At 46.1% G+C, this 27369-nt stretch overlaps 1 protein-coding gene across 1 annotated transcript in view; it reads left to right on the top strand.

Annotated features, from left to right (window-relative positions):
* The first annotated feature begins 12173 nt into the window (after positions 1-12173).
* The window catches only part of MYH13 (myosin heavy chain 13), a 49697-nt gene continuing 34501 nt past the window's right edge, over positions 12174-27369 (top strand). The window contains 12 exon segments of the mRNA XM_034989304.1: positions 12174-12392; positions 13867-13957; positions 16016-16043; positions 16131-16242; positions 17491-17583; positions 19662-19725; positions 19818-19916; positions 20025-20128; positions 22350-22488; positions 25379-25497; positions 26242-26391; positions 26507-26677. Of these exon segments, the coding sequence (XP_034845195.1) occupies positions 12189-12392; positions 13867-13957; positions 16016-16043; positions 16131-16242; positions 17491-17583; positions 19662-19725; positions 19818-19916; positions 20025-20128; positions 22350-22488; positions 25379-25497; positions 26242-26391; positions 26507-26677 (1374 nt within the window). The 5' untranslated portion in view covers positions 12174-12188.

Below are 27369 nucleotides of genomic sequence, written 5' to 3'. Positions count from 1 at the left end.
AAATGGGAATAGTAATAATCTGAATATGAACACTATAAACCCCTAGGCTTGCAGAGAAAATTAAACATAATAAAATACACAAAAGTGCTGTGTGAACTGGAAAGTACCGCAAGGAGGTCATGATTATCTCCACAGTTCCTACTCCTCTCCAGATCTCTTTCTGCTCCAAAAGAGGATCACTACATCAATAACAAATCTGATCAGATTTTGCATATACAACATGCTTTAGGGGTTTCAGATGCCCTGTACCTACATCGAACCCACGGCACATCCCACTCATTTTGGCACCTAGCTTGACCTTGGAGAAGTGGCTTATTCTTTCCTGTCCACGTGCTCCGTCCCCACGTCCCCATCAGCTCCTCTGGGGCAACGACCTTGTGGTTCTCAAGCCAGAGAAGGTTTGAATCCCATTTCTGCCACTTACTAGCTGTGTGGCCTTGGGCAGGTCACTTCAGTCGTCAGTGGCCCAATTTCCCTCCCTGTAAAAAGGTCAGTAGAAAAATATCAGCACTTAACCTCATGGAAGGAACCATTATGAAGTTTCAGCGAGCCAATATGGATCAAGCCCGGTGTGCAGTGAGTTCTTAATAAATGTAAGCCACGACTATTAAGTGAGACTGAATCTGACTCCATCCTTCTTCTTACCGCTTCACAGCTTCCCCATGAATCCTCTTGATTCATTTATTCACTGGAACATTTACTGAGCATCTGCTACACGCAAAAGGCTGTCCCTCGAATAAAAGCAGCTGTGTTTATGCCTCATGGCTCTGCTGCTTTCTTCTGGGCCAAATGCCACTAAGGAACAGAGACAACCTCTATGTGGATTACAGCCTTCAGGCTTCCCCCTGGTTTTCTGAAGCAGGGACTAGGATGCTGATCCCCCATCAGATCACCAGGTACAAAAGTTACTCCTCTTTCTTCCCCGAGAGATGGCTCCTATCCCTGAATACACGAATATCTGCGGTGAATCTCTGCGGCAGGGAACAGGATTTGCCACGTTTCCTAAACTCAGTTAACTATGGGACTGTTTATTTCACAGCTTCCCTCAGAACCAGCATTCTGTCAAACCCGCTTCGGAAAACACCATGCGGAGGTCCTATTCCTGTCTATTCCTCCTCTACCCACAATTTTATTCTGACTGGCACCAACTGTCCTTTGGCAATCCCCCACCTGTACAAGACTACCCACAGGAGGACTGAATGAGAATCTCGCTTCAGCAAACATTGCTCATATACGATTGAAACAGATCATTCTGTATTGCTGTCAATGGCTAGGGGGGTCCTACACATTCAACCACCACTTATGTTTTAGCAAAAAACAAAAAACAAAAAAAAAATCCCTCACGGAACCATAAAAGTTGTCACAAAGACCATGTATTTGAACTCCAGAACTTCACTTGGAACTTACTAACCCTTCCTTTAGCCTGATCTGAATGAACTTTTTGGTCTGCTTCCCAGTCTATGGCAAATTAGAGAAAGCAAACTCAGGCTAGTAGAGTCAAGCATACTAACCATACCTGAGAGGCTGGCCATGAAGGTGAAGCTATGAAAAACTAAAAGATAGGGCGCCTGGGTGGCTCAGTCGTTAAGCATCTGCCTTCGGCTCAGGTCATGGTCCCAGCCCTAGCATCGGGCTACCTGCTCCACGGGAAGCCTGCTTCTCCCGCTCCCACTCCCCCTGCCTGTGTTCCCTCTCTCGCTGTGTCTCTCTCTGTCAAATAAATAAATAAAATATTAAAAAATAATAATAAATAAATAAATAAATAATAAATAAAAAACTAAAAGATAAACACAATTCATAACGTTCTAGAAACAATCAGCACGGGGTAAAACCAGTCAAAAAAAACAATATCCCAGATGACTACATTCTATCATTCCCAGATGCCTGAGCAATCAAGAAAAAGTGAAATTCTATTCCAGATACAGATTTAAAAACACAAGATGATATGTAATACATTTTAGAAAGCTGTCCTTCACCAGCGGATTTTTTTTTAAGAATAAACAAATAATTAACACTGGATGTGTTAAATGGTCCATCTTAAATTTGCAGAAATTTCTGAGAAGGGGCACAAACCATCTCATATCAATGCTAGATGGTTGAGATGGATTTACGGTCCATGCTATTGATCGCCCATTGCTTGACAATTTATCCTGTGGTTCTGCCCTTCACTGACCTTCTTAGCACACTCTGCCCCAGTGCACTCAGCCCCTAGGACTCTCTAAGTCTCAAAGATCTGTGTCCAACGTCAAAATCCCTACACAGCTGACTTGGCATTATGCAGCCTCCGCTGATCATTTATCCAAGTAATTTAACAAGAGTGAGAGATCAGGGCTACGACGCATTTACATCTCACAAGTAAATGGTGATCCCCCAAATATAGCCAAGTTAGAATGCTGGGCTGGCAGATTTGGGAGTATAAAGAGAGCTGGGGGCCCACACTCTCGAAACTGCTTCGCCGCAGCATCTCAAGGTAAGTGCCCACAAGTGCCCACTTGTTTGCTCCATGTAGCTGTGATTAAACCTGATCAGGTTACTGGTCAAGGAGGACCGGCCACACAGTAGTCTTCACTGAAGACCTACTAAGTGTAAGGTCCGGTGTTAAGGGCAAGATGGGTGATGAGACGGCAAGACAGGTACCCGCCTTTCAAGAAGCTTTTACAAGGAGTAAAAAGACAAGAATATAAGCAATTATGAGACCAAAAAAAAAATAATAATAACCTGCAGAATAAAATGGAATATGATGCCTAACTCCCCCTCTCCTAATTGTTTAGGTCAGTGTTATACCATGCAGTTAGCAAACAAACACGTTAATTTTTTTTTTGTTTTAAAGATTTTATTTATTTATTTGTCTCAGAGAGAGAGTGAGAGCACAAGCAGGGAGAGAAGAAGGCAGAGGGAGAAGCAGGCTCCCCACTGAGTAGGGAGCCTGATGTGGGGCTTGATCCCAGGACCCTGGGATCATGACCTGAGCCAAAGGCAGACACTTAACTGACTGAGCCACCCAGGCATCCCTAAACACGTTCATTTGTGATATCTCTTCTGTAATTGCCTTGAACTAGTATTTGAAATTTTTAGTTACTGAAAATTTTGTTTCCATGTCAGGATTTCTGAGAAATGATGGCAGGAAGAATTTCTCCCAAGCATTTGATCCACCGTATGTGGACCACCATAGTGTGGTCATTATTGGCTGGTTTCCAGACTGGTCTTGCACAGCATGCCTTGTGGATTGTGCGCTGGGTCGTGTCTGACCCTGCAGGAGCATCCCTCGGAGGGGCTCCAGGCTTGGGAGGCTTGTGACATTTTGATTCCCAGCCACCATCTCTACCAGAGTACTTTCCATCATACATTCACAGGGCTAAGAGGAATCTTGGAGCTTTTTCTGGTCCATCTGTCCCATTTTAAAGAAGAAACAAAGTTCAAAGAAATCTTAGCCTGTATTAAGAAACTGAGATTCTGTCTCTAAGTCTTACTTCTTTTAAACTAAGGATTCGGGATATAATATGTAACCATTTAATTTTTTCCTGAAAAATTTGGTAAGACTTTTAGGGGATAGCTGGAGATTATCAGAGACTCATAAGAGAAAGAGAAGGAAGGGGCAACCAAAATAGTAAGCCAAGTCTTCCTGCCCAAATGGCATTTCATGACATGTTCCCCCTTGGTTCCACAAAAGTACTGCGTAATAAATGGGAGTTTCTTTAAATTAAATTTGATGTTGAAATTTTTCCGACTCTCACAGCTCCTGGAGATCATCATATAGGTTATAAACTCCTGGACTGGAGACACTTTAGTCATAGATGAATTTTCAGCTGCCCTACCTACCTTCATCTTCTCTCTTTAAAGGAATGCCCTTCCTCGACTCCTTAAAGGAGCCTTTCCCATAATTCACCACTTTCTCTTACCGCCAAAATAATTTGGCTACTAGCTCCAAGCATCCAGGTTACAATTTGGATCATTTCCCCTCCCTCCTTTCTTTTTTTCCAGACCGCCCACAGCCCCCTACTGTCAGCCTGTAACATCATCTCTCTAAGTCCCCATAACATTTCATTTAGGCTCTTTTACAACTGGTGTTACTCTCCCTGGTTTGAAGATTTATTTGAGCGTTTCTCTTTTTTTTTTTTTTAAGATTTTTATTTATTTATTTGACAGAGAGAGAGATAGCGAGAGCAGGAACACAAGCAGGGGGAGTGGGAGAGGGAGAAGCAGGCTTCCTGCCGAGCAGGGAGCCCGATGTGGGACTCGATCCCAGGACCCTGGGATCATGACCTGAGCCGAAGGCAGACGCTTAACGACTGAGCCACCCAGGTGCCCTGAATTGAGTATTGCTAACCTAAGTTTTTCCTCTTCTTCGGATGACGTGTATCTAATGACCCTGTGTCTCATGGAAATGGTGGGAGAAGTAGGTCTATAAAGGAGGAATGGGGATATTTTACAAAATCTTCAAGTATCACAAGCTCATACAATGAAAGATTTGTGAATTCCATACAGTAAGTCCTGGCATGATACCTTTATGAAATATAAGAGCTCACCCTGAGCAAGGGGAGGTCGGTGACTTGTGCTTCATTCCAGACCAGAGCCAGGGGGAACAAAGTGAGTCAGCTGGGTGTTTGGACACTGTGGATGCTACGCGGTTCGCATCCTATTTGAGCATTTCTCTTAACCCTTACTAAATTTTGCATTCATGTAGGGCAGAGACTGTCTTTTTTTTTTTTTTTTTTTTAGATTTTATTTATTTGACAGAGAGAGACAGAGAGAGAGGGGACACAAGCAGGGGGAGTGGGAGAGGGAGAAGCAGGCTTCCCGCTGAGCAGGGAGCCCGATGCGGGGCTCGATCCCAGGACCCTGGGATCATGACCTGAGCCAAAGGCAGACGCTTAACGACTGAGCCACCCAGGCGCCCCCAGAGACTGTCTTTATTCTTCTCTGCACCTCGTCTTAAGGAGCTGACATGGTACTTTGCACAAATAAGAGATACTTCTAAAAAAACTATTAATCAGGGGCACCCGATTCATTCATAAGAAACTGAAAATTGAGGAAATTGAACCCAATTACTTAAGTATTCCTAAAGGCGGATTTCAAAATATGTCGGTTTTACCAAAAGAAAAATCGTTCCCCAAATTTGCTTATTATACTAATAGGCATAAAATACAGTGCAGATTTTTGACATGCAAGCTCCAGGTCACTATAGTTAGTTGGCCCAGAACATAATGTTTATACCGTCGTGATTCAGTTTTCACACACAGGCTAATTTTGCTATTCCTTGAGCAGAGTCTGCGCCCCTAAATCCACCCAGCTGTGCCTTCACTCACAAATAATGCTGAAAGGATAAAGAGCGATCAATTCAAACCTACACTCAGGGTGGTAATAAAAAACCCTTTCCTTGCCATCCCCCTACAAAATCTGTGTTTTATTAGAGACCATTCTAGATGAATTAGGACCAAGGAAAGCAAAGTATGATTGAGTTATGACCCCACGATTGCTGACAAGATATAGTGGCTGAGAAATTCCCAGGGGAGGGATGAAAGTCAAGAGCAGCATCAGGTGCCCTGAGAGTAAACAGAGGAAGGGGGAGGGGTCAGAAGGTGGCAAATGGAGATTAGGTGGGCTGGGACGGCTGTCTCAATGAGAAGACACCTAAAGACAGGAACAGAGTTGGTGGTTGAAGGGACACAGCTATGCAGATATATAAGCAAGTCGAGCTTTTGGAATAGAGAAGGAGCTAATTAGGGGACTTTGGGAGGGTAGAGCCCAGGGGCACCATGAGTCATGCCTAGAGAGCGGGATCAGACCTAAGCAAGATGATTTAAGCTAGTGATTCCCAAACATCACGCACGCAGGCAGAGGATCGAGGGGCTTTGCTTGACGGTGAGCAGTGAGTCAGCACCTGGGTCAAGAGAGGTGAACCACAGGCTGCTGGAGGGCGGCATGTGGTTTGGATGTCACACTTTGGGAGATTAACAGGAGTGGGGTCACCATGACAGTAAAAGAGATTCAGAAGCACATCACGGAAGAAGCAGATGAAGATACAGCTGGGGTTGTGTAACATGGAGAAGATAAAGCGAAGGAGAACACAGAGCAGACATCACATGGGTACAAGGTCGTCCTGTGGGAAGATGATTTGAACTCCTTCTGCTGTTAGCGAGAGCAGGAATGAGGATCGATTGTCCTGAGGTTACAGGAAGACAGATTTTAGTCTAATGCAAGAAGAATCTTCAGCCTGTGACAACTGCCCAAAAGGAAAAGAGCTGTCTGTCCCTGAAGGCGTTCAAGTAGGCAGGATAACGCCTTAACGGGAATATTGCTGACACAAATCGTGCCTCATCCAGGTAGCAAAATTAGGAGATACTGGGTTCTGAGTCCTGGTTAGAGTAGTGGCCAAAAGGAGAAAAATCTGCACCTCCAAACTGGTCGAGACTTGAAACCCACATGAAAGTCTTGTTTCTCGGAGATGCCTAAAAACTGAGTTTGACCAAGAGCTGTTATAGTTTCCCCCCAACTTTAGGCTTTAGTCTTATGCTACCATCACACATTTTGTGATATCCATTTAACACCAGTACTGCCAATTCAGCTAACATTTTCATTTACATTGATTCCTTTTTCCCTTAGATTTGTTTTTGTGTTTTTTTCTTTTTTAAGTAGGCTCCCCGCCCAGCATGGAGCCCAACGCAGGGCTTGAACTTAGGACCCTGAGATCAAGACCTGAGTTGAGATCAAGAGTCAGATGCTCGGGGCGCCTGGGTGGCTCAGTTGGTTAAGCGACTGCCTTCGGCTCAGGTCATGATCCTGAAGTCCTGGGATGGAGTCCCGCATCGGGCTCCCTGCTCGGCGGGGAGTCTGCTTCTCCCTCTGACGCTCCTCCCTCTCATGCTCTCTGTCTCTCATTCTCTCTCTCAAATAAATAAATAAAATCCTTAAAAAAAAAAAAAAAAGAGTCAGATGCTCAACAGACTGAGCCACCCAGGCGCCCCTCCTTAGATTTGTTTTTTTTTTTTTTAAGATTGTATTTATTTATTTATTCGAGAAAGAGAATGAGAGAGAGAGCACAAGAGGGGGGAGGGTCAAAGGGAGAAGCAGACTCCCCGCCGAGCAGGGAGCCCGATGCGGGACTCGATCCTGGGACTCTAGGTTCATGACCTGAGCTGAAGGCAGTTGCCCAACCAACTGAGCCACCCAGGCGCCCCTTAGATTTGTTTTTTAAAGTCACCCCACCCTGTATGCTTGCTATGAAAATGTGGACCATCAGCTGAGATATGTGTTAGGTATTCAGAATTTCAACCCCACCCCAGATCTGCTGAATCAGAACACACATTTCAGCAAGACGCCCAGTTGGATTCGCATGCACACTAAAGTGTGAGAAACACTGCCTTATATCACCGGCATAAACAGATAGAACACATATCACCCTACTTGATCAATTTTAATTTTCTTCTCATTTTTCACAAAATATTATCTCTGAACTTGAAGAGCATCTTACAATCAAAGGAGTACTGTCGTCATAAGACACATTTTTTTCTTTATTTCTGAAACTCAAAATAATTTCTCTTACGCTTGATGACAATTCGATTTTGATAAAATAATAGATTTAATGAGCACATCATTATTAAAATTAAGAAATATTTGCCTAAAGTCATTTTGTATATGACCAACGGGACCATGCCATGGCTTTGGGAAGCAAGATAATGATTTAAGCTAGTGATTCCCAAACATCACTGGTTTTGAGGCCCTTGGGAAAAATTCAGATTCTCCAGTCCCAGCCACAGAGATCCTGTTGCAGATGCTTTGGATGTGGATCATTTTCCAACATTTTGAGTACCATACTTAATGCTAAGTCATGCTGAATCATGTATGGGCCATAAACCTGCAACCTGACAAGATCCCCTCATAGTGCAACCATTCTCAAGAGTGGCCCATGGATCTTTGGAGATCCCTAAGAACCTTGCTAGAGAAACATGAGATCAAAACAATTTTCACCATAATACCTAGACACCATTTGCCTTTTTTCACTGTGTTAACCTAATGATGCAAAGCAAAGGCGGATAAAACGTCTGATGCTTTATTACAAATCAAGGCATGGCACCAAACTGGACTAATAGTCATTGTCATTGTTATATGCTAGCCCTGGGGGAAAAAAAGCTTTATTTTATTTAAAAATTTTTACTTAAAAATTACTTAAAATTTCCAGCAGCAAAAATTATTACTTTTAGTATAATTCAGTTCTTGCATACATGTATTAATAATACTCTCTGAAATGGGAAGTCTGCATAAGGCACTCCAGCTGCATACCAGAGTTTGATGGTTGTCTTGAGGAAATGCACATGTACATTTGTCTGAGTTGCAATATGAACTAGCCGCTTTATTCATGCAGCACCATTATTACTTGAAAGAACTTCTAGTGTGCTTATCATTTCAAGGAAAACAACTGACTGCCTTTGTTACTAATGCTATATTTGAGCTTTCAAGCAAGAATTAGAATTTTGGAAAACACACATCTGCTACCACTAACTTGACCACTTCCTAATACTTAAAGAATTTTCTAGTGAAATCAGTAGAGATGTTAATGATTGTGATTGTTTTATATTCTATGATGAAATGCGTCAACATTCAGAAGTTCTGATTAACTCCATGAACCAATATTTTCCAAATGACTAATGTAGGATATTCATACTTGGGGAAAGATCCATTCAAAGTTGAAATATAGACCAATGGATTATAATGTAACAGAGTACAAAATATTCATGGATACAGTTGCAGGTTTTATTCCACATTGCAACTAGCCATTAAGAAGTGACCACTTGTCAAGTTCTGGGATAATATCTAAGAGAATTATTCAAAATTATTTGAAAAGACAACAAAGGGGCACACCTGGCTGGCTCAGTCAGTGGAACGTACAACTCTTGATCTCAGGGTCATGAGTTCGAGCCCCGTGTTGGGTACAGAGATTACGTAACTAAATACATACATACATACATACATACATATATAAATGTTTAAAAAGAAAAAGAAAAGACAATGAAAATACTCTTTCCTTTTCCAAATTACATAACTGCATAAGGGCAGATTGTATTTACTTTAACCAAAAAAAAAAACAAAAACAAAAACAAAAAGCCTTATGGCAACAGACTGAATACAGAAGCAGAAATGAAAATCCGGTCTTTTTCAGTAGGCATTAAAGAAAGTTCTAAAGGGGAGCCTGGGTGGCTCAGTCGGTTAAGCGTCTGCCTTCAGCTCAGGTCATGATCCCAGGGTCCTGTGATTGAACTCCGCATTGGGCTCCCTGCTCAGCGGAGAGCCTGCTTCTCCCTGCTCCCACCCCAACCCACCCCCCTCATGCTCTCTCTCTCAAATAAATAAATAAAATCTTTTAAAAAAATAAAGAAGAGGGCACCTGGGTGGCTCAGTTGGTTGGGCGACTGCCTTCGGCTCAGGTCATGATCCTGGAGTCCCTGGATCGAGTCCTGCATCAGGCTCCCTGCTTGGCGGAGAGTCTGCTTCTTCCTCTGACCCTCCCCCCTCTCATGTGCGCTCTCTCTCTCTCTCTAATAAATAAATAAAATCTTTTTTAAAAAATAAATAAATAAATAAAAATAAAAAATAAAGAAGAAAGAAAGTCGTAAAAATGAGAAACAATGCTACTCTTCCCACTAATTTATTTTCATTTTGGAAAATGGAGTCATTTTCATAAAAATACGTTATTTATGTTAACATGCAATGTAATTTCTAGTATGATAAATATCAGTAGATATGACCAACATAAGCCAAAGCTTGCTGGGTTCTCAATTATTTTTGAGAGTGTGAAGGGATTCTGAGAACACAAGACTGGAGAATCACCACTATTGTAAAGCTCACTTAAGCCACAACCCTGGGGACCACCGTTAGGGAAGGGGAAAGCTATGTGTATGAATTCTTTGTTTTAAGATTTTATTTATTTATTTGAGAGAGAGAGAGAGCACAATTGGGAGGGAGGAGCAGGCTCCCCGCCGAGCAGGGAGCTGGTCACGGGGCTCGATCCCAGGACCGCGGGATCACGACCTGAGCCAAAGGCAGACACTTAAGCAACTGAGCCACCCAGGCGCCCCTGCACGAATTTGTCTTGATCCACTAGCCAGGAACAGATAAAGTCTGAACCAGCACAATGGCCACAGGCCAGGGGCCCTCTTTCTGGGACCGCTACTGACTTCCAGTCTCCTTCTGTGAAAATCTAACCACCATGGTTCAGCAGAGCCAGTGGCCAAAGTAAAACTACGATGCAACTTAGCCAAATAAGGTCCAGAGGGAAGCAGATGCTTTTCTTTCCGAAGGAATAAAACCCCACAGCAGCGCAGGAAGGAATAATAAAACAAGTTACCAAATGAAGAGTGATTTCATAACGGGGGAGCTGGGGGAGGCTGGCTTCCAAGAGAGAACCATAAAATGTTCAATTCTCCTACTTCTAATAGGAAACGTAAAAATCCTCATTAAAAAAATATGAACTTTTCTGAAGAGAGCTATGGGGATACGTGTGTGTGACTTCACTCTATAATCAGTTACAGGAGAATGAGTGGGAAGGGAAAGGGAAAGAACAGGGAAGGGAAGCGACGTGGGGAAAAGTGGAGGGGTCCAGGGGTGAGAATCCAGAGGGAGCTGGACAACCAGATGCAAATGCAGAAAAGGAATCTGAGAACCGCACCACCTGTAGGGGACTTAGAAATGAGCTCGACTTGCTACTTCATTTTTAAGTGGAAATACACAGCAGGCCAGAGAAGCTAAGTGGTTTGACCAAGTTCAGTGCTGGGACTTTAAAGCCAGATTTCCTGGCTTCCAAGCAGGGAAAAACAGAGAAGGGCCCAAGAAAAGGGGGATGGTTTGGGGAGGGAGTTATAGAGAGGATGGGTGGGAGGGAATGGGAGAGAGGGAGAAGCAGAGGCAGAAAGGCACTTACACACACACACACAAACACACACACACGCACCAGCCAGTGAATTATAAGGCAGATATTAATCTAATTAAGCACTGCTTGTCACACCCTGACATTGCTCTACACAACTGAAGTTTGGAGACCACTGCACTTAGACCTGATACTTCTCAGTCTGCTATGTAATCCCCCGGAGATCTCATTAAAAATGCAGCTTCTGATTCTGTAATCTGGGGTGGGTCAGAGATTCTGCATTTTTTTTTAAGATTTTATTTATTTATTTGAGAGAGAGAGAATGAGAGACAGAGAGCATGAGAGGGAGGAGGGTCAGAGGGAGAAGCAGACTCCCTGCCAAGCAGGGAGCCCGATGCGGGACTCGATCCTGGGACTCGATCCCAGGACTCCAGGATCACGACCTGAGCCGAAGGCAGTCGCTTAACCAACTGAGCCACCCAGGCGCCCCGAGATTCTGCGTTTCTAACACACTCCTGGGTGGTACGATATAACAGATTCTAGGACCACACTTGTAGGAAGGCTTTAGGCCAGCCTTTCTCAGATGTGGTCCCCGGACCAGCAGCATCAGCATCCCCTGGGAACTTGCTGGAAATGCAAATTCTCAGGCCCCATCCCAGACCTAAGAATCAAAACTCCAGGGTCAGGGGCTTGACCATCTGTGTTTTAACAAGCCCTCCAGGTAACTCTGGTGCACATTAATGTCTGGAATCACTGCATTTGGCCATAATGCCTCCCATCAGCTTGCTACCTAGAATGTGCTAAGCAAGCATGGCAAGACTTTACGTTAAAGTCATTACTATTCATTGGGCCGTCTGAGATTTCTACTAGGAATTATCAACATTCCAATCATTCTTTTCAGAAGCCCTTAAGATTTGGGGATGGCGCTGAGATCATGCGGCTCAAACATGATGTGTAATTAAGAAAGTGCTTCTCAAATCCCCCTTCATTGGGCTCACCTTTATTGGGCGCACTCTAATTGGTTCAGACTTCCTTCCATTCATGGGACTGAACAAATAGATATCCCCCCAAATCAGCACTCAGGGATGAAAACAACCCCTCAAATGTTTTTCCTAGAGTACGGTCTCTCCTTTAGCTCACTCCCACTTGCCCAATCTAAGTCCCTACACCTGGTTCTGGCTTCCCCAGGACCCAAATTAATACCAGGAGCTTTTGATCTGGCCCCCTGTCTGCATGGAAATAACAGGGTGCGGCCCTTCCCATTCAGGAGTCACTGCAAACTCCAGACTCAACCATCTCCCTGGTCTTCCCAGCGCCCCCTGCAGTCATGAGCTCTGATGCAGAAATGGCCATTTTTGGAGAAGCAGCTCCCTACCTGCGGAAGCCAGAGAAGGAGAGAATAGAGGCACAAAACCGCCCATTTGATTCTAAGAAAGCCTGCTTTGCAGTAGATGATAAGGAAATGTACGTGAAAGGTATAATCCAGAGCAGGGAAAATGACAAATTCACAGTCAAGACCCTGGATGACCAGGTAAGTGTTGATCTCCGATGTTCTCGATCACTTGCCTTTGGAGCAGGATATTAGAAATCGCATGCTGGTCCATAGGAATCTGAAGGTAGAACATAATGCATACACTTACCTCTTCCATAGTGAAGTAACAGGTGAAAGCTCCTATTGCAAACACCTTCACTCCTGCTTCTTTCACTGTTCCAGAACTTGGGCTTTGAGAGTTTTTGTGACGTTTGCTTTGGAGAAAGGGGAAGTTGAGGGTGGCAGAGGTTGGACCGTTTAAGGGAGAGATTGGTGCTGATCACGGCTGGGTGGGCCTGGCAAATATCCCTCCCTGGGCTATGGAGTGACTTCCAGAGGAAACACTGGAGGCGATGCCTAGCTTAATGTCGAGAATTATAGTGCATCGTTCAATCCAATATTTACTGGACACCTACCACGTCTAGCATCTGTCCCTTTGCAAATGAAAGCAAATCTCAGCACCTCAAGATGTGCCTGGCAGGTATGACTCTCAGTTCACAAACTCAGGCATACGAGGCAGATCTTTCTTTTATTTCTTGTTTGTTTGTTTGTTTGTTTGTTGAACTTAACCTCTCATTTCAGCCTCTTTTCACTGGGAGGGAAATAAATTTTCCTCAGTCATTCTTGGGGTCCCCTCCTATGGTTGTGCCTCATTTTCAGGACCTTACACCATACCACACTGAGGATCTCACCACCACCACCCCACCCCACTCCGAACTATCTGCTAAGAAACAAGTCCTAGTCTTAAAGCTTCAGGATGCACAGACTTTTCCATCTCCCCTGTGCTACTTTGGGTGTCTCTAGTGTAGGGCAGTGGGGCAAAAGTCTCCTTTCCTCAAGAGATTTGCATGTACCAACAAATCCCCTTCCTTTTGTCTTTTCACTAAAACCCTCAAAGCTTCTCTAAGTCCTTAGGCTTTGGGAAAACAGAAGCCAGAAATCTTTATAGGCTCTTTCTCTTTTCTGCCCTATTTTCTACCTCTCCTGAGTAATGGAGTGCAGAGCCAGCTGTATGCTTGAGTGGGGGAGTCCGGAGGGTGCAAACCCAGAGGAGGAAAATGAAGTAATAGTCTCAGAAATATTGTTCAGCCACGGGCCATGCTGCAAGTTCAAATGTTGTAACTATTAGAGCAGAGCTGTAAGGAATTATGGAAGCCTTGAAAAGACGGGGAGACAGGAAACGGGTCACGGAAGAGATGTGGCTTGAGCTGAACTTTGAGGGTTTCTGAACATAATTTCAATGAAGACAGTCCAGACAAAGGAACCCATGTAAGCAGAAGTATTGAGGTGGAAACGCACAGAATACATTGGAGTATTCCTTTCCCACCTTCCAACCTTGGTTTCATTGAGGCACTCAAAGCAAATGGGATAAGCAGAGGCAAACCGCCGTGGGGCCTGGGCCATCCTGAGTCTGACCGGGACCCTGAGGGCTGAAGGGCTCTGTTGCTGTGCTCACTGGTAACTCATCCTTGAGTTGGTGGCCGCCTACTGAGGCAAGAAGCGCCAGGAGGCCCCGCCCCACATCTTCTCCATCTCTGACAACGCCTATCAGTTCATGCTGACAGGTGAGCAATTTCTTCAATCCCTATTTTTCAAAAATAGTTTTTAGTTAATTATGCAAGCCATTTAACTGGACAGGTTCTTAGCTAATTATTCAAGCCTTTCAGAGGGACTTGATCATCTGAATGGGGCGATGGTCAAGGTGACCTTCAGAGACTCTGATGATTTCATGATGAAGAGCCAGAGGTGCATATCTCCCATTAGCAGCCACGGTGCATAGGCCAGTGCTCACGACTGGAGCCCCGCTGTGCACCTGCTTATTTGGGGGAATGCAGAATCCAGGGAGATGCCCTGCCCCAACCTCCAAAGAACCCCCCCACACACACACACGGACATGAGCATGCTTAGAAGAAGAGAGATTAGATTAATAGCCACTAGGGTGCAAAATTGGAGAACCGGGCATAGCAATGTCCCTGTACAGTCTTCTTTCCTAGACTCAGGTTCTTCTTTCTCTTCCCTAAATTCCCAGAATGGCACAGGACATAGACACGTGGTAATACTGCCATGTCACTATGTTTTGAGTCACTTTTGTCTGTCCCACTTTCACCTGACTTGGTCTGGTGCAGACTCAGGAGGCAGAAGCAAGCCTGTGAGATCTGAAGACACTGATAGTCATCTACTAAACCTCCAGTTGCCCAAACCTCAGGCCCTCCTCTCTCACACTCAAGCCTAGCCATTCCTGCACACTTAATATTTGTCTTCAAATTGACCGAAGGTGCATCGGTTTTCAAGGGAAGATCAATAGCACTATTTGTAGGAGTTTCCTAGGGCTGCCGTATCAGAGTACCACAAGACGGGTGGCTTACACAGCAAAAATTATTGTCTCCAAGGCTGGAGGCAGAAAGTCCGAGGTTGGGGTGTCAGCGGGGTCCTTTCCTCCCCAGAGCTGAGAGGCAGAATCTGTTCCCTGACTCTCTCACAGTTACTTGGTGGTTTGGTGGCCGTCTTGGGGGTTCCTTGATAGAAGCGCCCCCCTGCTTACACAATCACCTATAGGCGGCATTCTCCCTGTGTGCACCTGTCTCCAAATCTCTCCTTTTGATAAGGATGCCAATTGTATTGGATTAGAGCCCCCCCCACTCCAGTATGACTTCATCTTTTTTTTCCTTAAGATTTTATTTATTTATTTTTGAGAGAGAGAGCGAAAGAGAGGGCCTGAGCAGGGGCGGAGGGGAGAAGAAGCAGGCTCCCCACTGAGCAGGGACCACGACGCGGGGCTCGATCCCAGGATCCTGGGATCATGACCTGAGCTGAAGGCAGACACTTCACCGACTGAGCCATCCAGGCACCCCCAATGTGATTTCATCTTCACTAATAACATCTACAATGACCCAGTTTCCAAATAAGGTCATATTCTGAGGTCCTGGGGGTAAGAACCTCAACAGATGAATTTGGGTAGAGGGGGCTACAACTCAACTCATAAATGATTGTAAGTGGAAAACCATGATCACCTTCCACAAGTATAGAGTAAAGGTAAAAGAAAAACCCAAGGACAACCCATCGGTCTTCATGGATTCTAATTAGAAGCTGCACCTTCCCACAAGCCCCGAGTCTGAGACTTGCTCTCTTCGTTAAAAAAGGAGATGAGGGCGCCTGGGTGGCTCAGTTGTTAAGCGTCTGCCTTCGGCTCAGGTCATGGTCCTAGGGTCCTGGGATCGAGCCCCACATCAGGCTCCCTGCACCGTGGGAAGCCTACTTCTCCCTCTCCCACTCCCCCTGCTTGTGTTCCCTCTGTCGCTGTGTCTCTCTCTGTCAAATAAATAAAATCTTTAAAAAATTAAATTAAATTAAATTAAAAAATAAATAAAAAAGGAGATGAGAAATTGCTGGTCAGCAGTTGAAGATCTATGAACAAGAATCACTTTCCGCTGTGGGATTCACTGTTCACTTGCCATGCGGAAAATCTACACTAATTGTCTCGAGGAAGATTAGCCACGCCCAAGTCCTCACACTGCTAGTTCACTGCAAAGCCATCCACTCCAATCACCCCCGATGCTGCCCTATTTTTATATTCCATGTGTTTGCTGTTCCTTTATTTTGTTTTCTCCCCTCTGCCTTTCTAGATCGAGACAATCAGTCCATCCTCATCACATGAGTAACCTGAATTTGCACCACGATGACTTGGAAGCCAGAGCCGTCCCTTCCACTCCTTTATCTTACTTGCTTTTAAATCGACAGTGGAGAATCCGGGGCGGGGAAGACGGGGAACACCAAGCGTGTCATCCAGTACTTTGCAACAATTGCGGTCACTGGGGACAAAAAGAAGGAGCCGCAGCCAGGCAAGATGCAGGTGAGGAGCTCCCTGCATTTAGAGGTTTGCTGGAGTAAGGACAGCTTAAAGACGGGGTGAGCACCGAGTGGATGCAAGGCTCAGTGCTCAGCAGAGATGCACCAGGCGGGGTCTGGTCCCACAGGTGCTTGCGGGGCAAGGCTGGTGGTGGACGCAAGAGGTAGCACCGGCTCCATCCTCAACAAGCCGAGGGACGGTGAGCAGCAACCTGCGTGCTCGCCTGGAGAAAGGATGCTTTGGCGGGGGGGGGGTCTCTCAGACAGGAGTGCACATCAGGATCACTAGGACAGCTTGTTAACAACTGATTGTTAGGCCCCGGGCCCAGAATTTCTGATTGAAATTCCTAACTCCCATGCACAGTCTTGCTACTTTGCATTTCTATCATGTTCCCACTGTTCAGGCAATGGGTTCAGGGATCACAATTTGAGAACCACTGGGCAGGACAATAGTTTGAAAACGGCTCTGGAAGCAGAAGGATAAGCAGTCGTGGGGGGTGGGGGGAGTAAAAATTCTGCTTTCTGTAAGCAGACTTTTTTTTTTTTTTTTTTTAGATTTTATTTATTTATTTGAGGGAGAGAGAGCACTAGAGAGAGAGGGCAAGCATGAGTCGGGAGCAGAGGGAGAGGGAGAAGCAGACTCCCCACTGAGTAGGGAGCCTGATGCAGGACTCAATCTCAGGACCCTGGGATCATGACCTGAACCGAAGGCAGACACTTCACCGACTGAGACACCCAGGTGCCCCTATAAGCAGACTTCTGAGCAAAAATTCTCATGACATATTTAATTCTCATGACTTAAAAATTTTTTTTGAGAACCACTATTTCTATTGTATGATTCCTTGGGTGACTTTCTTTGCTCAATTCTATTTATACTTCTGAACCCAAATGTCTAATAGATAGGTATGATGCATGCTGTAGCAGAGGATTCTAAAAATCCATGATTTATAATGGAGTGTTATCAGAGAGGAAAGAAGGTCTGAAAAATCAAGAGGAAACCTGGAATCTGGTATGGCCAGACTCACACTGATGCTGAACTAATGAGATCCTCTCCAAGATGGGACCTTGAAGCTTCCTCGGGTGATGGAGATGGGCCCATGGGTACCTTCACCCATCTGCACTGGCCACCATGCTGGGCTGGTCAGCTTCTCTCCCCGGACCCTGCCCAGAGCATCCACACTTTCGAGTCACCATGGGCTCCTTCAGAGGACCCTCCAAAGTCCTCCCTTTGCTTTTCCTTATTTATTATTAGGGGACTCTGGAAGATCAAATCATCCATGCCAATCCCCTGCTTGAGGCCTTTGGAAATGCCAAGACCGTGAGGAAAGACAACTCCTCAAGATTTGTAAGATCCAGTCCAATTTTAACTACTCTCCTCCCCGCCCCCCCCCCCCACCAAGAACCAAATCCTCTCCTCAAATGCTGGATATTAAAAAAAAAAAAAAATCCAACATAAACTAGAATATAGCCAGCCTTATTCTACCCTCAAGTGATTCAGATCAATTGAGCTGCTGGGATAATCAGATACACCATTGGCTCATTGTCGGCGGTGGTGGGGGTGGGGGGACGGTTATCTGTCCATTCCTAACTAAGCTCATCACCTCAGTCAGAGCATCCTGAAGTCATGGTGATTCAAATTCCACAAGTAGAGAGCAAATCCTTTATGCTACACTTGGTCTCGCTAGAGGGAAGCATTTTAAAATTCTGAAGTCCATTGAGCAATCTCCATTGGCTTATTAGCCATGGAAACCTTAGTTTGAATTAAGTGAGCAGGTTTGAACTCCTCCAAGTCAGAAGGCACTGAGAGAAGGAAAAACCTGGGGAAGACAGGAGAGCTCAAAACTTGGGCATACGTTGATGTTGTAGATACTGAAGGATATGTTCCATCCTTCGACGTTTCGCTTAAGATTCGCTCATCCAAAGAGGTCTTTACTTCCCCATGGGCAAATAAACAAACATCCAGCCCTCTACCTAATCTCACTATATCACAAAATGAGCAACTACCATGAGGCGAAGCCCTCGCTTATGCCTATCGTTGCAAGAGAATATCAGGACTCCACACATCTCAGGAGCTGGATAATCTCAAGCTTGTGTTTTATTGTTGCTTCTCAAGGATAAATTGGTCACTGATGAGAAAGTAGATGCAGCCATCAGAGACTGTGGCTATGAGCCCTGACCTTTCTTTCTTTCCCTTGGTCCTCTGTGCATTGCCCATCCTAGTGCACAACTAAAAACTCTTGATTGTAGGGGATCTGGGTGCGTGTTACACAGCAGAGATGTGGGGTACATACTTGCACCAAGTTAGTAATTATGCTAACCTGGCACCAGCTTTAAAATGAAAGACAATGCCTTTAGATACTCCCATTGCCACTCCCATTTATTTAGTACTTGGGTCTCTCCTCTTGGCCCTGAGCCAGAAGTCACGATTGCCCCGGTTAGCCTGTCCACCTTCCACCCACCAGCAAACATTTGCAGGCTAAAACTTCCATCATCTTCTACTGAGCAGCTAGCAACACTGAAGACCAACACTTACAGTCCACTCATGCCTCCAATGACCCTTCAACTCTCCCCAAGCTTCATTTGGAAAACAGTGAGAAGATTATGAAGTGCTGACTACAGTCCAGACTCTGTGGGTAGATGAACAAAGCAACATTTTTGCCTTCAGATTTGCTCACGGTGTGGTAGAAACCAGTCACTCATAAAATTTCACCTCTTGCCTCCCCTCCACAGGGGAGAACTCAGACTCTGAATGTGTATTTGGGGAGCCAGAGAACCTAGCCTGAGCCTAGGAGCTAGGTTTGCATATAGTAAGGGATAAGGAAAACCAAAGCAAGAAATCTCAGAAAGAACACCCAGAGGCAAAAGAAAGAGAGAAGGGAGGGAGGAAGGGAGGAAGGAAAGGAAGAGAGAAAGAGAGAGAGAGGAAGGAAGGAAGGAAGGAAGGAAGGAAGGAAGGAAGGAAGGAAGGAAGGAAGGAAGGAAAGAAAAAGAAAGAAAGGAAGGAAGGAAGGAAGAGGAAGGAAAGAAGGAAGGAAGGAAGGAAGTTTGGCAAGACGGTCCAACCAGGTCTATCAAAGGTATCATGAAGCATTTGGGAATCCAGGTATCAGAGAGCAGGATAAAAATCAAGGGGACCATCTAGAGTGATGGTGATCCCAAGCAGAAGTTGGAGAGGGAGCCTGTGGGTGTCCCCAAAACTGGAAGAACAGGGTCAGGTGCTTTGGGTAGAACTACCTGAGTCTTGGCTAAGCCAACTTGGGAATTCTGGGTGCCAGGCAGACAGAGAGGAGGGAAGTCCTCCCTTCTAGCATCACTTCCCTGACCCTACCCTTCCCACCTGTGGCTGTTAGCACCTGGCAAAAGCCAGCCACAGTACCATCTACATAAAATAACTGTGATGTTTGTCTACCTGCCATTGGACAGGGGAAGTTCATTCGGATTCATTTTGGAGCTATGGGAAAGCTGGCCTCGGCGGACATTGAAACCTGTGAGTCCCAGCGCCATATTGGGCCCCATGGTATTTGGCCACAAAGGCACCTCCCAGGAGCCTGAAACCACATTCTTTCTTATTCCCCTTAGATCTCTTAGAAAAATCCAGAGTGACGTTTCAGTTATCCAGTGAGAGAAGCTATCACATTTTTTACCAGATCTTGTCAAACAAGAAGCCGGAACTCATTGGTAAGTTCTTGGGGTATTGGTCTCATCCTCCAAGTCAGTCACGTTGGAGAGATAGCCAGAGTGCCTCGCGCATGTGTGAGATGCTAACGGGACCTTCGTGTTTTGCAGACTTGCTCCTCATTTCAACCAATCCCTTTGACTTCCCCTTCGTGAGCCAGGGAGAGGTCACCGTGGCCAGCATTAATGACAGCGAAGAACTGCTAGCGACTGATGTAAGCACTTTCTCTCCTCCTTCTTCCTTTCAGCACAAAATTACTGAGTTTGTGAACTGAGAGGCATGCTAGAGATCGAATCAGAAACTGGGACCCAGGGATGCTCAGTGATCAGACCGGAGCTCTCAGAAATCAAGATGTCGAGGGAAATTTGTCCGGATGGTACCCCTCCCCACTCAACTCCACCCCAGGAGATGCTCGGGGGGGGTGGGGGGACAGAAAGTTCTCCAAAATGGGCCTCCAGTTTCGTTCTCTAGCATTTTAGAGTGGGGTTTTGCACGTATGAGATTTTTTAAAGGTTTTGTGGGAATTTCTCAGGCCACAAAACTATGTGGTTCTTTAAGAAAATTGTAAAAATACAGCAAAGAGTAAAGCAGGAAAAACAACCCACTCTGTAGGAGCAAGACGCTGCACACCTCATGCTACCTGCCCCCGCCCCCCAATCAGGCTCATGTTCGGCTTCCACACGTCCTCGGCGCACCTGTCAGGCCTCCGACCATTAGCTTTGGGAAGTATTTCCAACATTCATAACTAGAATAATAATAATAATAACTAAGTGCACTGAGCACTTACATGTGCTGGGAACTGAGATAAGTGGCTTTGCCTGCTTTATCTCATTTAAGCCCCCCCCCAAAAAAACTCTTGTAAAATGCCCCCATTTTACGAAGATGGAAGCTGAGTCTTAGAAAGAAAACACACAATTTGTTTCAAGACAGAGTTTGTCAAGGACAGAACATTTGAGGCCAGATCTGCCCAACCCCAGAACCTGCATTTTTTTTTTAAAGATTTTATTGATTTATTTGACAGAGAGAGACACAGCGAGAGAGGGAACACAAGCAGGGGGAGTGGGAGAGGGAGAAGGAGAAGCAGGCTTCCCGCCGAGCAGGGAGCCCGATGCGGGGCTCGATCCCAGGACCCTGGGATCATGACCTGAGCCGAAGGCAGACGCTTAACGACTGAGCCACCCAGGCGCCCCGAACCTGCATTTTTTTTAAACTAATAGACAACATCTCTGAGCAATTAATCTCCTGCGGAGATTCTCCTGGGTGATGGTTTATGGCCGAGCAGAGGGGGATTGCTCCCTATGAGGGTCTGCGTTCCCCAAGAGGCTCCCCAGACAGTAACACTTTCACCTGGTTCCTTTCAACATGGAGTGAGAGGTTTTCCCTTTTAACCTATGGCAACCCCTTCCTACGACAGAGATACGCATCAGCTGGGGTGGGATATGGAGCCATTATGGCTCAGAATCTCTCCTCCCCAAGGTTGGCTCCCGGCCTGGACTCCCCTTCTCCAAAAGGGGGGCACCACCCCAAGAGTGCCTCATTGTTCAATATCATCCTGCTGACACTGATCTACCAGCTTACCAGACACTTTCCAGACATGTCAACTCCTCCAGGGGGCATTGCTTAGGCTCAGGCTGCAAGTCCTGCTATATAATCAATACACATACCCCAAAGAAGGATTTTCTAGTTGACATCTTTGTGGTAGAAGACGGACCGAGCGGTTATAAAACCGAGTCGGCAACTGCCTATAGGCTCTGAAGTGACCCAGTGCTTACTCCAGCCCGTTTTATCCACAAGCTACCTGTGTGATTTGGGGCAGGTCCCTTACCCTGTTAGAACCTCCGGTCTCACCTGGAACTTTGGAAAGATCTGCACACCTCTAAGGTTCTCATAGAGATGTAGTGAGATGACATATGGATGGTGCTTCACCCCACACCTAGCACAGGGAGGCTCTGCAGAAGTTCGCCCCTTTCTTATTTGAAAAATGATGGCATTCTTTTGGATGACCTTCCCTTCCAGTTCTAACAGGCTGGCACGCCATATTGTCTCAATTCTGAACAACATCAGAGTTCCTGGGTTATAATGCCAGACTCTCGAGGTGTTGGACACTATTTCTCAGACACTCTCCATGAGAATTCCTTCTCCTGGTATCACACGGTGGTTCCCAGTGGTCTCCTCCAGAAAACAGCCCCAAATCTGTGTAAAGGATTCAAATCAGTCCTGATTGGATGGAAGAAAACGGAGTATTCACATTTTCTTCCCATCATCTCCACCCTCCCACACAAACATGTTAAAGAAACGGCTTTTAACCCCTAACCTAACATACCATCCCGTCATCCACTTCTTTGGGCAAATGCTGTCTCACGGGCTGGACAGAAAGGGTGACAACGGAGGGACAACTGAGTCCCTGTGACAACTGTCTTTTCTCTAACTCCCAGAACGCCATTGACATCCTGGGCTTCAGCTCAGAGGAGAAAGTCGGGATCTACAAGCTCACGGGGGCTGTGATGCATTACGGGAACATGAAGTTCAAGCAGAAGCAGCGAGAGGAACAGGCTGAGCCCGATGGCACCGAAGGTAACCACGTCTGGGCAGAGACTGCCGTCTGACTCTGCCCCTGTGTTCATGTGTGGACGGGGCCCCGTGGGATGAGCTCTGGGTTCATCCTGAGAGCTGCTCTTCAGAAGTCGCACAAACGGAATGTGAGGTGTCCAAAGCTCATTGTGCTTGCCCTGGGGAAGTCCACTCTCTCTGTCAAGGAATCCTATAGTGGTGGATCCTTGAAAAACAAAAGACATCATTCTCGTGAGTGAATAATCACTGTCCACCCTGCAGTTCACCTGTTATGTTAAGGTGGGCATTGGCGAGAGGATATAGTTCCGTGATCTTCACTTTCTCTCGGTGCACGTCATTATTCATATGCAGAATGCGGTCCTAAGCACCTGGGCCAGGTGAAGAGGTTTCCTCCTCCCATTGCCTTCAATTGCACTCTGATATCTGTTGAACTTGACCCTGAACCAAGGACTGGTGTACAAATCTCCGACCTTCCCCACCCCATGACTCTCACCTGGGTGGTCACCCCACCCCCCTCTGCCTGGTCCTGGAAACTGAGCAGAGGGCAGGGGGAGGGGCTACCAGCAACAGGACCCACCCACCATGCGCCCTGCTCATGGGGCCTCATCTCTCACACTGTGTCTTACGAGCTCTGTAAGGAAAAGACTGCTTCATCTCCAGTAATTCTATCTATTGTTACATCCCCACAAGGTGTGAAGTAGTGTGTCTTGAGCCCCAGATGATAGGCGAGAACAATAGCCTTGAAAGCAAGGCCAGGAAAATATATGGGACTTTATCACTGCCCATAAAGGCTCACCTGATTAGGGTCGGGTTGCCCGGGATAATCTCTTTTTATTAATTCCAAGTCGACTGATTAGTGACCTCATCGCAGGAGTAACAAAATAGCCCATCAACTTTGATTGATCCCACCCTTCGCACAAGTGGAGGGGATTATGCAAGGAATGTACACCGGGGGCGCCAATCCTCGGGGCCATCTTGGAATCCGGCGTGGGGCAGTGGTGCAAGATAAGTGGGCGCAGAGAAACTCTGTTCAGAGCAAGAGACGCTTCTGATTGGGGTAATCAGGGAAGGCTTCCTGGAGGAAGAGGGCACTGAAATGGACTTTGAAGGATGGGTAGGATTCTGAACGGTGTGTGGGGGTGGTGGGGGGAGAAGGCAATCTGGGCAGAGGAAGCATAATGATCAAGGGGCGGGGGAAGGAATGTGAGGGGACTGAACAGCAGAGGGGTCCACTTTGGCTACAGAAGAGGATGTGTGCGGTGGATTTGTAAGAGATGGGGATTAAAAAGCGGCTATTTTGGTATCAGTTGGAGAAGGCCTTGAGTGCCGGGATAAATGGTTTAGAATGTACATGGTAGGCACCGGAAAGCATGAACTCTCCACGTAGCAGGGGAAGTTCATGGGAATTAATCTGTGAGCAGTCAGGCTCACCAAGAGTGTGGGACCTTGAAAAGAAAGTGTATCAGGCTCCTCAGCAAAGATGGATCATATGATAAATATCACGGTGGGGGCTCAGGCCCCCTTCAGCCCCAGCTGCTGTGTGTTCTGTGTGCAGGAGTTGAAAGATCCTACAAAGGGGAAAGTGGGGCTATAATCCAGCCCTGAGGTCCTCTGATGATGATGCCAGTCCAAGTGAACATTTGCTGAATGCTCGCCACACATCAGGCCCCCACTTCACGACAACCCAGCCAATGGGGTCCTGCCACAACCCTGCCCCCCCCCCACCCCCAGTTTACAAATGAGAAAACTGAGTAATAAGGAAGCAAAACCCAAATTTGGATGTCAGGCCGTCTGAGTCTAGAACCCAGGCTCTCTTCCACTATACTATTCCAAACGAGGGAGATGCCAGCTATTTTGAAGGGGCAGCGAGCAGGATTTGGTGCCTGTCTGACCACAGGCAGGTCAGGGAAAGGAGGAAAGATGTAATCACCCCAAGCTTTCAAGTTTAAGTGACTAGAAGAATATCATCCTCCTACATGGGCAGAGCAGGAGAAAGGGATAATTTGAGCAAAGAGGAAAGCATACATTTGGCCTCTTATTAAGCACTTGACAAATACAGTCCTGGATTTTTATTGGCTCAACTCCCCAGCCAGCAATAATGTAATGGTCTTAACCAAGGAGGAGCTGGCCCTAGAGGAGCGATATTTCTCTACCTTCTCGATGAGCTCAGTGCAGGCAGCCAGGTCCATCCCAAAGTCAACTGAAGTCCCAATGAACTATATGAAATTGCCAATTCTCAACTGCTTTTGATCCTCTCCCAACACCTGAAGGCTGGGACAAGGTTTTGTAGTTCTCTCTCAGCTATGGGCATAGCATCTTGCAGAAATTTAGGAAGATGCTTTACATATATTGTTAACTGCCCAAATGGTGCCTCCTTTATTCATACTCCATTTTGTTCAATTATCAGACTCCAATATTACTGTGTAACTGTATCCTCCTAAAAATGAAATTTACGGGCACCTGGGTGGCTCAGTCAGTTAAGCGTCCAACTCTTGGTTTCAGCTCAGGTCAAGATCTCAGGGTGGGGAGATTGAGCCCCAGGTCAGGCTCCAGGCTGACTGTGGAGCCTGCTTAGGATTCTCTCTCTCCCTCTCCCTGTACCCTTCCCCTGCTCTTTCTCTCTCTCAAAAAAAAAAGAAATTTAAATATCAGTAGGTCAAGATCAACCTTCAATTCAAGATTGCATCTAGAAGGCAAACTAAAAGTTCTGGAAAACCTGCACCCCTAGACTATGAGATCAAAGCCTCCTCAGACAAGCCCAGTCCTGGTGCACATAGGAGAACATAAAAACACCAGAAAGGATTATAGGAAACGTTTCCCGGAGGACCCGGGGCCTGACTGGCCATGTCAACTGCTGCCGTCTTTGTGTGACACCATTTCCCTCTTCTTTCAGTGGCTGACAAAGCTGGCTACCTGATGGGTCTGAACTCTGCAGAAATGCTGAAAGGCCTGTGTTGTCCGAGGGTGAAGGTTGGGAATGAGTATGTCACCAAAGGGCAGAACGTCCAGCAGGTAATGGAGATGCTCTGAATTCAGCTGACTCAGTTATTCCGCTATTTTAACCACCATCTTAAGGTTCTTTCAATTGCAAGCGTCAGAAATGCATATGCAACTGACTTCAGCATTAAGGGGAATTTCATTCTTAGGCCCCTGGGGTAGCTCAAGGAATGCACATTGAGGAGCGCCGTTGGGCACCAGGAGGGCTGGAACCAGGAACTGAAGGGCCCTCTGGAACTGGGCAGCCCCTCGGCAGCTCCTTCCCTGGGGCTCCAGAGACAGTCATTGCTCTCCTCTTCTGTGTCCTCACTGGGCAGACAAGCTCTTTCCACCTCTCCTGCCCATGGCCACCCCATAGCTCCCAAGTTCACATCTCCATAGTTCAGCCTCCCGCAGAGACTGAGACCAGTATCTTTGATCCCAATTCCAAATTCTCAGGAGAGACACTCTGCATAACCCAACTTGAATCAGAAGTCCACCTCTGGTTCAGTTATTTGCGGCCAGGGTCTAGAGTCATGTGTTATAACCATGGTTGTTAGAATATCCTGTTCAACCATAGCTGTTAGGATGTTAGGGGAACATCCTAAGCTGGCAAGTGCTCTAAGGAATATTTAATATTAGGTTGGACTATATGAAATGGCCAATCTCCAACCGCTTTTGACCTTGAAGATGTCATCGGCTTCATGCTTCAACTTTGAGGGTTGAGTGGGTGATCTTTCTTCACGAATTTGAGGGTTGAGTGGGTGATTTTTCTTCAAGGTGACCAATTCGGTGGGCGCCCTGGCCAAGGCCATCTACGAGAAGATGTTCCTGTGGATGGTCACCCGCATCAACCAGCAGCTGGACACCAAGCAACCCAGGCAGTACTTCATCGGGGTCTTGGACATCGCCGGCTTTGAGATCTTCGACGTGAGTTGTTTGAATAAATGGCCTTTTTAAGGACCTTCCACTTTGTGTCTGCTTTGCTGAATCCCCACTGGATTTTCCAGACTCACTCAAATTCCTTGCTATTTGCAACACCTAGTTCAACAGCCTGGAGCAGCTGTGCATCAACTTCACCAACGAGAAGCTGCAACAGTTCTTCAACCACCACATGTTCGTGCTAGAGCAGGAGGAGTACAAGAAGGAGGGCATCGAGTGGGAGTTCATCGACTTCGGGATGGACCTGGCTGCCTGCATCGAGCTCATCGAGAAGGTAGAAAAATAGATGCTGCTCCCCAGGGACAGCTCCTCCTTGGTTGGGAGCATCATCTCTTTGCTCTCACTCTAACCTGATGATAGAATGGTGATCCTAACCCAACTCTTCCAGCCTTCAGAGAGCTGAATTCCCTTGCACAGAAAAGTGTTAAGCAGTCGCTTAACCAACTGAGCCACCCAGGCGCCCTATATTTAATTTCTTGAGGAAACCCCAGACTGTTTTCCAGAATAGTTGTACAATCCAGGATCACTTGTTACCTTTACTCACATTATATTTTTAAAATAATTGCCAAAATAGGGTTTTAAGATTATGGACTGTCTTAAATGCATCAATTTAAAAACTTAATGTTCTTAATGTGAAAATACAGGCAAAATAATCATTCGTTCTATAAGTAGATCATTTTAAAAAACAAACAAGAAGGTGCACCTGGGTAACGCGGTGGGTTAAGCGTCAGTCTCTGGGTTTTGGCGGAGGTCATGATGTCGGGGTCCTGGGATCGAGCCCCGTGTCAGACTCCGGGCTCAGTGCAGAGTCTCCTTGGGATTCTCTCTCCCTCCCCCTGCTCTCTCTCTCTCTCTCAAATAAATAAATAAATCTTTAAAAAAAAAGAAAAGAAAAAGAAAGAAAGAAAGAGAAAGAAAGAAAGAAAGAAAGAAAGAAAGAAAGAAAGAAAGAAAGAAAGAAAGAAA

This window comes from Mirounga leonina, unplaced genomic scaffold (assembly GCF_011800145.1).
Source record: "Mirounga leonina isolate KUSES-001 unplaced genomic scaffold, KU_Mleo_1.0 Mir_488, whole genome shotgun sequence".
Classification (NCBI taxonomy): domain Eukaryota; kingdom Metazoa; phylum Chordata; class Mammalia; order Carnivora; family Phocidae; genus Mirounga; species Mirounga leonina.
The sequence above is the reverse complement of the archived record's forward strand: the minus strand, read 5'-3'. Positions and strand labels throughout refer to the sequence as shown.